This window comes from Triticum dicoccoides, chromosome 5B, assembly GCF_002162155.2.
Source record: "Triticum dicoccoides isolate Atlit2015 ecotype Zavitan chromosome 5B, WEW_v2.0, whole genome shotgun sequence".
Lineage (NCBI taxonomy): Eukaryota > Viridiplantae > Streptophyta > Magnoliopsida > Poales > Poaceae > Triticum > Triticum dicoccoides.
This window is the reverse complement of record NC_041389.1, coordinates 120506259-120517769: the sequence shown is the minus strand read 5'-3', so window position 1 is coordinate 120517769 and position 11511 is coordinate 120506259. Positions and strand designations below refer to the sequence as shown.

Genomic DNA, 11511 nt, shown 5'->3' with positions numbered 1-11511 from the left:
CCAGAAATCATCCACCGCCCTTGTGCAGAGCGGCAGGCTCATGATTAACTCCGCGTCGATGGGTAAGAAAGTAGCCCGAATCACCTCCTCGTGCCACGTTGCTGATGTGTGATCAATTAGTTCAGCTACTAGCGTGGGTGGGTTCGCTGAAAGGGAAACGATCGGTCGCAGAGGGCCTATCCTGGGGAGCCAGTTTGTCTCCCATATATTCGTTCCTTGGCCATTCCCAATCCTCCTAATTATGCCCTGTTTCAGTATGTCCCTGCCATCGAGGATAGCTCGCCATATTTGCGAGGGTTGGGTACCCAAGTCTGCCTCCAGAAAATCATCATTTGGAAAGTACACTGCTTTTAGAATCCTTGCACTCAGCGATTGTGGTGACTCCAGGAGCCTCCATGCTTGACGGGCCAGCAGAGATAGGTTGAAAATCTCAATGTCTCTAAACCCCATTCCACCAAGGTACTTCGGCTTTGTCATAACATCCCAAAAGACCCAAGCTGGTTTCCTTCGGCCCTGTTTACTGCCCCACCAAAATTGTCTAATTATGGAGGTAATATTCTCACACAAACCCGGTGGCAATCTAAAGCAAGCCATTGAATATACTGGTATAGCTTGAGCAACTGACTTGATGAGAACTTCTTTCCCAGCTGCTGACAGAAGCTTCTCCATCCATCCTCTGACTTTCTCCCAAACCCTGTCTCTCAAGTACTTAAATGTACCCATCTTGGATTGTCCAACATCTGTGGGCATACCCAAATATTTATCAGACAAAGATTCATTGTGCACATTAAGACACTGTTTGATACTGTCTTTGACTTCTTGAGGGCACCCTCCACTAAAGAAAATAGAAGATTTAGCATTGTTGATTTTCTGACCCGAAGCACTGCAATATTTGTCCAATAGGTTTGAAACCATCATGGCCCCCTCAACACTTGACTTAAAAAGCAACAGGCTATCGTCAGCAAAAAGGAGGTGGTTAACAGACGGAGCCGTTGAGGCCACCTTGATTCCTTCCAAAATCGACGACTGAGAACTAGTTTTCAAGAGGCACGAGAGGCCCTCTGCTGCAATTAAGAAAAGATAAGGAGAGATTGGATCTCCCTGTCGGATACCTCTAGTCGGTGTAAATTGCTCCAGCTTCTCACCATTGAATAATACCGAAAACGATACAGATTGCACCATACCCATAACTGTTTGGACCCAAGAATGTGCAAAGCCCAATTTTTCCATTATAGCTCGAAGATAAGGCCACTCCAGCCTATCATAGGCTTTCATCATATCCAACTTCAACGCACAAAAGTTATTCCTCTTCGCTCTGTTCCTCTTCATAAAATGCAGGCACTCATATGCACATATTATGTTATCTGTGATTAATCTACCTGGGACGAAAGCTGACTGCTCCTCAGATATAATGTCCGGTAGGATCATCTTCAGCCTATTAGCAACAACCTTGGATGCAATTTTATAGATAACATTACATAAGCTTATAGGGCGGAACCGAGAGAGTTGAGTTGGATTAATGACCTTTGGAATAAGCACCAGGACTATATCATTTACACACTGAGCATCCTCCTCACCTCTGACAATTCTCAGGACCGCTTTTGTTACTTCATCTCCACATATATCCCAGTGTCGCTGATAAAAGTGAGCAGGAAAACCGTCCGGACCCGGTGCCTTAGTTGGGCCCATTTGGAATAACGCCTTTTTAACTTCTTCTTTGGTGTAGGGCTCAAGAAGCATAGAATTCATTTGGTCAGTAACTTTGACAGGCACATTTGCTAGTACCTCCTCTACACCTGCAACACCTTCCGAAGTGTATAAATTCTGATAGAATTCATTAACTAGTGCCTTCAACTCACCTTGATCCTCCGTTAGAACTCCCAAAGAATTGGCAAGCGCTTTAATCATATTTCTCTTTCGGCGCTGGCTAGCCCGAAGGTGAAAAAATCGTGTGTTTCTGTCCCCAGCCGACAACCACTCCAGCCGGGAGCGTTTCTCCACATCAGCTCCTCCCTGTGATACATCTCCACAAGTTTCTCATTGATTTTTAGTTCAATGTGAGACGGCGCCGTTCTCCCTAGATCACTCGAAGACGTTCTAATTCGGCCTTTAAGTTTTTTATCTCCTTCCTCACAGAACCAAAAGTGTTCTTGTTCCATGAGCCTAGCTCACTCGAAATTCGACTTAATTTTGCTCGCAGCTCCTCCATGTGCTCCGTTGGGTCTCCCATAGTCCAGCACGACGTAATCGTATTTTCCCATGTCTCATGTGTCTCCCACATTAATTCATACTTGAACTCTCTCTTCCTCCTTCGTTGTCCCGTCGCATGCAAGTTCAACAGAATAGGGCAATGGTCTGAAGTTCCTGCTGTGAGGTGCCGTACATGAGCATCTGTAAACCTTTCATTCCACTCCGCTAAGGCTAAGGCGCGATCCAGCCGCACCCGGGTATAACTTCCTCCCACCACTTTCTTCTCATAAGTCCAGAAGTGCCCCTGATAGCCAACATCCATTAACATGCAAACATCAACCGCCTCACGGAAGCCTTGTATTTGTGCATTGCTTCGCTCCCCAACTCCTTCATGTTCGTCCGGACGAAGCATCTCGTTAAAATCGCCTAAACACACCCAGGGTAGATCACTTAAAGAGCTGATCCCTTTTAATATGTCCCACGTTTGGAACCTTAGGGATGTTTGAGCTTTACCATAGAACAATGTCATTCTCCATGGGTCGCTTCCTGGTTCTTCCACAGAGCAATCAATATGGTACACAGAATAACCAAGAATCTCAATCTTTATTGGATTGTTCCAGAAAATACCTAGTCCACCGCTTCTACCTGGACTACTTACAGCATAGCCATTATCATAACCAATCGAACCAGCTAAGTTTTCTACCCTAGATCTCTCAATCCGAGTCTCAACAATGCATAACAGGGTAGGGGCAAAATCCCTCACGAAATCGCGAAGTTCTCGGACTGTCGCAGCGTTGCCCGCGCCACGACAGTTCCAACTCAGGATACTCATTGCTCCCGGCGGTGCTCCTCGAAGGAGCCCGCCGATTGTGCTTCATTGGTATTGGTGGCTTCGCCTGTCTCCACCCTCGCTCCTGACTCATCCATCCCTTTCTTTGGCCTTTTCCTCTCCTTCCTTGGTGACACATAAACTGGTGGGAGAGGGGGAACTTTAGGCTGTACAGGAATCAGCGCTAAAGTGTCATCCTGGGACCCTTCCACATTGTTGCTCATCGATGTACTAGCCATGTTCTCCACAGAGATGCGTTTATTTGAGTTCTGAAACTGCTCCTTCCCCGTACTCATCAACCCCTGGTTCGCTCCTTCCGCAGTCCCAACTTTCTCCTTCTCTGTGTTCTCTACCGTCCCCCTGTTCTGCTGTTGTTGAGCGTTAAAACGCCAGCTTCTCTCTGGGTTATACTGTTCACGTCCTCTCCCTCGACCGCCCATCCCCGGGCCGCCTCTGCCGCGCTGCGGAGCAGGGTTCCCCCGACCAGAGGGCCTGAAGCGAACATTATCAGCAAAGAGAAAGTCACCCCACTCGAAAGATGCCTCATCATGCACACCATCTCCGCACTCCTCATGCCAATGACCAAATTCCCCACAGTTGTAGCAGAAGATAGGCAGCTTTTCATACTTGACTTGATATTTGATCCTCTCATCTCCCTTTTTTCCTGTTACGAAACGCTTGATCTTGGCATTGATATCTATCTTTATCTTCACCCTGACAAATTCCCCAAAGTAACCTGCAGGCAGCTTCAATTGTACTTCCTCCACTACGCCGATCCTCGAGGCCAGCCCTTTCACTGCTGGTTCGATCAAGAAATTGTTTGGGAGCCGGTGGATCTGAGCCCAAACAGCCATCCTGTCGAGTTTAAACGAATCAGGGTTTCTAAATCCGTCATATTCCTTCATGATCACCGCCTGATCTCTAAACAACCAAGGCCCCTCAAGCATGGCCTTATTCCAGTCACCAAGGCATCCAAATTGCGCTGTGAAGAGCTTCTTTTTTTTGTTGAGAATCGCGAGCTTGACAATCTCTAAATTGGTAGCCAGTGGTACAGTAAACAAGTGGAGCGAACGACCACAGGCCCAAATCCTCAAAGGCCCATATAACGCGGCCAGTCTATCTCTATCGCGCCTTCCCCACCGGCATCGACCTCTCTGCCCTCATTTCGTTTTCCCCCATTCCCCTTCGCACCCCCGCGGCGGCGGAGCCTTCCCGGGCGCTCACCGGACACGCGCAGTAACTCCCTCCCTCCCTCCCTACGCCCCCTCCCCGTCTCAGCATCCTCGCGAGCAATATTCGTATGTGCATGTTTGCTCGGCCGCTTGCGCGGTCTTTCCTCCGCAAACCCTAGAAGTCGTCGGCGTGCGTGTAGATCCGCGCGGGCTTCGGAAACGTTTGCCCAGCGCTTAAATGCTTCTCTCCAGCCACGCCACCGTGCAAACCTTGAGCTTCCTCTGACCTGAGATGGCCGTCGAAATCTGGTGTGCTACGGCGCCTTGGTGCTTCTGGCGTCAAAATTTCTGTCTTTGGCATGCCTCCCTTTTGATTGTAGACACACATGCTTTATGTCAACCCGTGAATCGTGTAGTCTAATGGCGTAGTTTTATCTTGAGATATATTGTGCCGAGGAGAATGGTGATATGCGTATGCTGACAAATTGCATCATCCTATGTTTGTTGAGTAGCATTTTGATGCCGTATATATTGTGAAATTTTGGTGGGATGTTTGTAGCTTTCAGACTTGCCTGATGAACTCTGCAGAATCTTTCAACGCGGATTCAGTGTTGGATTATGCAAATTTTGACTGTGGAATTATTTTATTACATGCGTTGTCATGCAGTACATGGTTGTGCTAGAGGGCTGCTTTCGTTGTGCTTGCATTTACCCAGTGATATGTTCATTGGACTTTTTCTTGTGTGGGTGGTAAGGTTGAGGAAATCCAAAATAGCAGATTTTACAGGTTTTCTTATCCAAAATTTCTGGTGCCAGTAAACATTATTGTTTTGATATACCATACTTGCTGATAAATCCGCTAGTTTTTCTTATTTGGTTCCATCCATCTCCATGTCCTGGACATTTCCTTTACTTATCTGTAATATTGAATTATTGATTACAGACAACACTATGAGGAGGTACAGCCCCCCACACCGTAGTCCCCCGAGGAGGGGATATGGCGGCAGCCCCGCTCATCGTAGTCCCCCAAGGAGGGGATATGGTGGCAGCCCCCCGCACCGCAGCCCCCCAAGGAGGGGATATGGTGGCAGAGGAAGAAGTCCCCCTAGGAGGGGTGGATATGGAGGACGGAAGGAGCAGGGTTCTGGAAGTCTCTTGGTTCGCAACATCCCATTAAGCGCCAGGTGCATAGGTTTTTACATGGATGCCATTTGTCTGTTTTTTTCTTCACCTAACAAACATTTCTTCATTTTACAATTTTTTGATTTGTTTAACATGGTTCTCTCAACTCTGGCAGAGCGGAGGATCTCCGTGTTCCTTTTGAAAGGTTTGGTCCTGTCAGGGATGTTTACCTTCCGAAGGATTATTATAGCGGGTAAGTTTTAGTAAGTAAAATTTGTAAGCAGTTGCCAAACTATTTTGGCTGTTTTGCTATTAACTGTCGGAAGTGTGCCAAGTTTTAACCCATGCCTGCACTGTTACAGCATAAACTTTGAAACTTTTCTGAAGTTATTAATGACACATATGCATAACATTTGTTTCATTAAGGTAACCTGCGAACATTTTCCAGCTTACGAGCGGTGTTGACCTCTGCAACCGCCTTTGAGCATTTAAGCTCCATGAAAATGGTCTAATCATTTTTAGTCTGCTGATGTACATCACTGGTTTATTCCTGTCACTAGAATACTTGATGCAATAATTTGGAAATATTCACTGTACTTTCTCTTCATCGTTGCCATGTATGATTATTTTTCTGAAATGATTCCCAGGGTTGTATTGGTTTGAAGTAAATACAAGCCCTTGATTTCTTGAAGAATGCTTTTTTAATATTCCTGCAATTCATTTGCCTGGCAAGATAGAGTCTTGTCCGAATCAAGACATTCTTCTACGAAGACAAAGATTTGATTGATTGAGAAAATTAATTTCACGGAGAGAAGATAAAAGACTTGTACTGTGTGTGGTCCATGAGAAGATAAAATGGGGCGAAGTCGATTTCAAGTACTATCATGACTTTTCACATTGGGGAAGTGAAGCAAATGCTTCTATGAAGATGCTCTTTATGAGAACCGCCGTATGTAGTTGTTACACAAGAAACCCGGATACTAGAGCCTGGACATGTTGCTGCTTTTTGCAGCACTTGCTTCCCTTTTGACGGAAATGTTAGTAAGTTGTTGACTGTGCTTCGCCAAGAGTGCACACATAATTTTTTGACTGCCATGGTAACATAACATGCACACACTATATATGAGTACTTCATACACTCAACATTCTTATTAATTTGATGTTCCATCCTTTTTCTTTGCCCTACTTTGTGTAATGAAGTCGACATGTACAGGGAGCCACGAGGGTTTGCGTTTGTGGAGTTTGTTGACCCTTATGACGCCTCTGAGGCCCAATACCACATGAATCGCCAGGTTTTTTTTGGCCGGGAGATAACTGTTGTGCTTGCTGCTGAGTCACGGAAAAGGCCAGAGGATATGCGCACTAGAACCAGAGTCAGGTATATATTCCCATTTTTGTGTGAAGATTTGCTTCGTCTTCTCTGGTGCTCAGTTGAAATGACTGTTGCAGGGGGTATTCTGGAGGTCATGAAGGGCGCCGTTCCTCTCATTATGGTAATGGCTCTCAAATTTGCTTTATATAGAATTATGGAATCTGGAATCTTGTACATGCTTTTGAATGGACAAGTGTTGAGAGTTGCTGGTCGTTCTGGTTTAAGTTTATCTCGGTTTGGATCTTGTTAGTAGATAGAACCATAAACACCAAATACCTATTTTTATCCAAATGCCTCACTATGGCTAATTCCTCTCTGGCAGCAAAAATGCACTAGTTTTCCTGTTGTAGCTGATATTGGAAACTAATTGATTCTCTTACTTTCCTTTCTTTGTGTGTAACCAATGAACATAGGATGGGATTCCTTATCTATTTGCACATTTCAATTGTTGTAAACTAGCACAGTTGTGGAATACCAATATTGAGTGCCTTCTGAAGAGACATCAGTTGCATATAGGCTTAATCTGATTCAGCGGAGTCCCTATATGATAATTAACATATGTGAACACCCATCCACTAGTGAAATTTTGGATTGACCGCTGCTCCTGTGCTGTTAATGTCTGAGAAGTGAAGATCGTATAAGACCCATCATATAGAAGTTGTTTACATATAGGCTCCTGTGCTGTTAATGTCTGAAGTGAAGATCGTATAAGACCCATCACATACAACTTGTTTACATATAGGCTCCTGTCCTGTTAATGTCTGAAGTGAAGATCGTATAAGACCCATCACGTACAAGTTGTTTATATTTCAGATTTTTGATGGTGTGAAACCTGTAATTGTTGTGAACTTCTTATGCTGTAGTATTTCAAAATCATTGCAAATTTTGCTTGGCACAGTATCAATTTACTAATAGCTTCTCATATTTGGTACAGGGAGGTCTCGTTCCCGTTCACGCTCCGCCTCTCCCCGCCCCCGTGGCAGTGGCCGTGCTCGGTCAAGGTAGGGCAATAATGATTTTTCAGCAGTTCTGCTTGGCATCCAACATTCGTTAAGTTTTGATCTTTGATTCTTGAATTTTGTTGTTCAATGTTGTGTTTGGGCAAAAAAAGGTCATACTCTCCTGCTCCAAGACGGCGAGATGACTACTCTGCTTCCCCACGGGGAAGGGAGTCTCATCGCACTAAATCTCCTGTGCGTCATCCAAAAGAACATGAAGAGGACAAAAGGAGATCCTACTCTCCCCCTGGTAGAGATGGTGACCAACGTGATGCTGATAACGGGTATGAGAAGTAAGTTGTGTTTGATAACTACACATATCTGCCTTCATTGCATTTGCATTAGAGAATTGCATAGAGCAAGCACCAGCATCAAATTCTTGCTGTTTATACCTGTAACCTTGTTCATCCATCGAAAGTATTAGCTTGCCATTGTACTACCTCCGTCCAGGTTTATTAGGACCCCAGTATTTTGAGCCAAACTTTGACCATTCATGTGACTAATAAAATATAGAATATATGCTACAGAAAGTACATTGTTGGATTTGTATTTGAAAGAGCTTTCCTAAGGTATAATTTTTATGACATAGTTTACATTTATTAGTTAAATTTGTTGGTCAAACTTTAGTCCAAAATGAGAGGGGGCCTAATAAACCCGGACGGAGGTAGTAAATCTTATTTGAGGAATCAGATTGAAAATAACAATTATCAGCCTGGCATTGAAAGTTTTAAGCTGTCTCTTTCTAGCGCTGTTGTTTTTACAAACCAATTTGTTTTGTTAACATGCTCGTTATGTGTACTGGAAGCTAAGTCTGTCGTTCTAGTGAAGAAAATCAAGAAACGAATGGATGCAGTTCTTAGTGCATTCCTTCTCGTTAATCCAGACTCATCGTTGCTGCATACCACAATATATGTATTTCGACAGTGCTTCTGTTAGATGCATATACTTGTCATAAAATTCCCAGTATATTAATCAATGGTTCATGTCTACAGGAGGTCGCCACCGGCCGACAGTGATGGATCCCCTTCACGCCCGAGGGTGGCCAGGCCATCCTCAGGATCGCCCCCCGGATCCCGCTCCAGGTCCCCCGACGCTTCTCCCGCCCGCAGCGACTGAGAAATTGGTTACATCCTCTGCGGTTGCCGCATCTCCATCTAGCTACTTCCATTGGTTCTAGTAAAACCCTTCGAGGTGTGTTGTATTGCTTGTTAGCGGTCACAGACGTTATGTTCCCGCTTGTTGCTGTTGAACCTTAAGGCCTGTAGCATGGCGTGTCTGTCATATCTATGTACCATGTGTGTGGAGTGTCAGGGACCCATTTTCCATGTACTTTGTTTGGGAAAAAGCTTGTGAGTTGATCCAACACTGATGAGTGAAGCAATCGGGCCAGTGGGTGGATGAACGGCTCTGCATGCAGCAGCAGCTGCAGCGCACCCTCCCTTCAATCATGGAGGCCATTGCTTGGGCACCAGGTGCCATCAGAGTTTACTCTTTAGGTGGTGATGCTCATGGTAGGCAAGCAGACGTGGTGTGGCAGCAAGCGCATGCATGCGACCTATGGATCGCTTCGGGCGTGCAGCTGCCTTTTGTGGTTCCCAGCTTTTCTTTGTCCCTTTGACGAACAAAACATATCTTTCGGCTAGGCGGGTGATTGGGAATTGTGACCATCAATCCGTTGCCCCATCCATCCATTATGAATGACCTGCTGTGGAAAACTCTACATCTACGTTGCTGCTGTCCGCCGTGCTTTTGCTCTTTTATTAGTTCCATGGCCCAGTTCGTTACGCGATAATTTGGCACTAGTTGTTAGCTCAGGTTCGGTTTGACATTGCTAAACCACAAGATTTGATTGGTTGGGATAAGCAGATTCTTGTGAAGATTTAGGTGATTTTTCTGGCGGACCCAAGTACATATACAATATAAGCAAAGAGAAACACTAGTATATAAAATAACTAATTCAATTGAATTTTTCCTGTGTGCTAGTTAGTTCTTTCTGTTTTGCTTTGACATGCCTTTTTTCGTCTTACAGTACACGGTCACACTGACCCAGCTTTGCTTTTTGCCGCACAACACAAAGTATGTATAACAAAAAACCAGTGGCGATCATCGAAGAACAGAAGGAGAAAAGGCCGCGGCCCTTTGGCCGGATCAGCCGGCCCCGGCCGGCCGCGCGGCGACTTTTCCCGCCCGGCGGTCCTGGCCTGCGACGGTGGCCCTTGCGCCCTCGTGGTGGCAGCACGGCGCGGCGCGTGCGGCATTAAAAGGAGACGAGACGCGTCCATCCAAAGGCAGCAGCGCGAGGCCACCACCACCCACCACCTCTGCAGCTGCAGCTGCAGCTCCGCTCCCCTGCCGCGCCATCTGATTTCGCATCAGGGGGCACGACACGGGAAGAAGAGGATGGGCAACCAGACAAAGGAGGCAGCCCCCGCCAGCCCAGCCAGTGCTCTGGCGATCGATCGAGACGCCGCTACAGTCCTAGTCAGGGTACTACTGCTAGTACTGCAGAGCACTATGCCATTGCCCGTTGCCGCCGCTGCTGCATGCCACCGCACCACACAAGCTATAGCCAGGACCGGGGACGGGACGGGACCAGCCTAGTATAGCCTCGTTCTTACGAGACTTTCTTTTCTCTTGTGAAAAGGGAGGGAGAGGTCGTCCGTCGATCTTTTGCCATTTGATGGATGGGGACGGATACTTGTTCCTTTGCTCCCCCCTCCCGGAGGCCGGAGCCCCCCGCTATGGCTATGGCTATAGCTAGGTGGTGGTCCTCAGTCCTCTCCGGCTCTTCCCCTGCCTTGCTTCCCCTAATTTAGGATGGCTGCATCTGCTTTGGTCCCCATGCAACTGCCACTGAGTAGTTCAAAACAACAACAACAACAACAACAACAACAATCAACAACGTCAACAAGATGGAAACACTTTCCTTCTAGTAGTATCTTGTTATTACTGCTCAAGCTCGAGTTGTCAACTCCACAAAATCCACTGTCTGTTGTAGTTACGAAAATAACCCACACAACCTAACGGAAACTCCGTCCACTTTACATTTACGGTGCATGCACGTGAGTATCCTTGCTGTCAAAAGAGAGCTAGCGTATCCTGCACCTGCAGGAAGATTGGTTGGTTGGTAGTACGTACTCCCTTCGTTCCAAAATACGTGCGCGGTCACGTTGCAATCATGCGTGCGCGTAACAAGCGCACGTGTGGACCACCCGGGGTCCCCGATCCATCCAACGGCCAAAACAAAGGGCCATCCCACAGCCCACCGGGAAAGCGAAGCCAAGGATGGACGGTCGATCAGGACCATACATGCATCTAGATGATCGGGTCGCGCACACACCTACACATAAATTATTATTTTTTGCATGGCACACCTACACATAATCGAGCAGTTTTTTCAGGCGACGCGCGCCCCTGGTGACGACAGTGTACGTACGTACTGCATACGTGTACGTGTTTATTTCGTACTCGTGTAGCCGTCGTCCGTCGCGTCCGCGTCGCTGTCGGAGAGGTTGAGAGACGGTAACTCCACCTCACCTATATACGATCGTATCGTACGTTTGCGATGCGCATTGCACGCACCCACCGCACGAGCGAAATGGCCGTTTGGAGTCATTGGTGTTAGAAGGGAGAGAGAGAATTGATGGAATATTCGATGTATTGTTTGAGCCTCATGGACATATATACAGGAGTACAATAATTAACTTGGAGTACAAGACAAGGTAGGACCAAATCCTAGTCTATCCTATACTTCCTAATGATCATATACTCAACATCCCCCGCAGTCACAACGGTAGCAATGCAGACAGTGAAACTGGAGAAGAATCC

At 46.4% G+C, this 11511-nt stretch overlaps 1 protein-coding gene across 3 annotated transcripts; it reads left to right on the top strand.

Annotated features, from left to right (window-relative positions):
* The first annotated feature begins 4134 nt into the window (after positions 1–4134).
* On the top strand, positions 4135–9128 carry LOC119307726 (serine/arginine-rich SC35-like splicing factor SCL30). 3 transcript variants are annotated; one of them, XM_037583804.1, is made up of 8 exons: positions 4135–4255; positions 5135–5375; positions 5489–5566; positions 6527–6691; positions 6763–6806; positions 7620–7686; positions 7797–7967; positions 8676–9128. In XM_037583804.1, the coding sequence occupies exons 2-8, from the start codon at positions 5143–5145 to the stop codon at positions 8797–8799; spliced, it is 882 nt and encodes a 293-aa protein (XP_037439701.1). In that variant the 5' UTR covers positions 4135–4255; positions 5135–5142; the 3' UTR covers positions 8800–9128. The 3 variants fall into 3 exon arrangements, with proteins under 3 accessions (XP_037439701.1, XP_037439700.1, XP_037439703.1); XM_037583803.1 differs by having other exon boundaries at positions 7797–7976; XM_037583806.1 differs by lacking the exons at positions 4135–4255; positions 5135–5375 and adding an exon at positions 5961–6350 and having other exon boundaries at positions 5545–5566; positions 7797–7976.
* Positions 9129–11511: the final 2383 nt, after the last annotated feature.

What these genes read in the sequence shown, in the direction of transcription:
- LOC119307726 (XM_037583803.1), top strand. Translation starts at nt 5,143, where the DNA reads ATGAGGAGGTACAGCCCCCCACACCGTAGTCCCCCGAGGAGGGGATAT. An exon ending in AACATCCCATTAAGCGCCAG is followed by an intron (nt 5,376 to 5,488) that starts GTGCATAGGTTT and finishes CAACTCTGGCAG; the next exon opens with AGCGGAGGATCTCCGTGTTC. An exon ending in CGCACTAGAACCAGAGTCAG is followed by an intron (nt 6,692 to 6,762) that starts GTATATATTCCC and finishes TGACTGTTGCAG; the next exon opens with GGGGTATTCTGGAGGTCATG.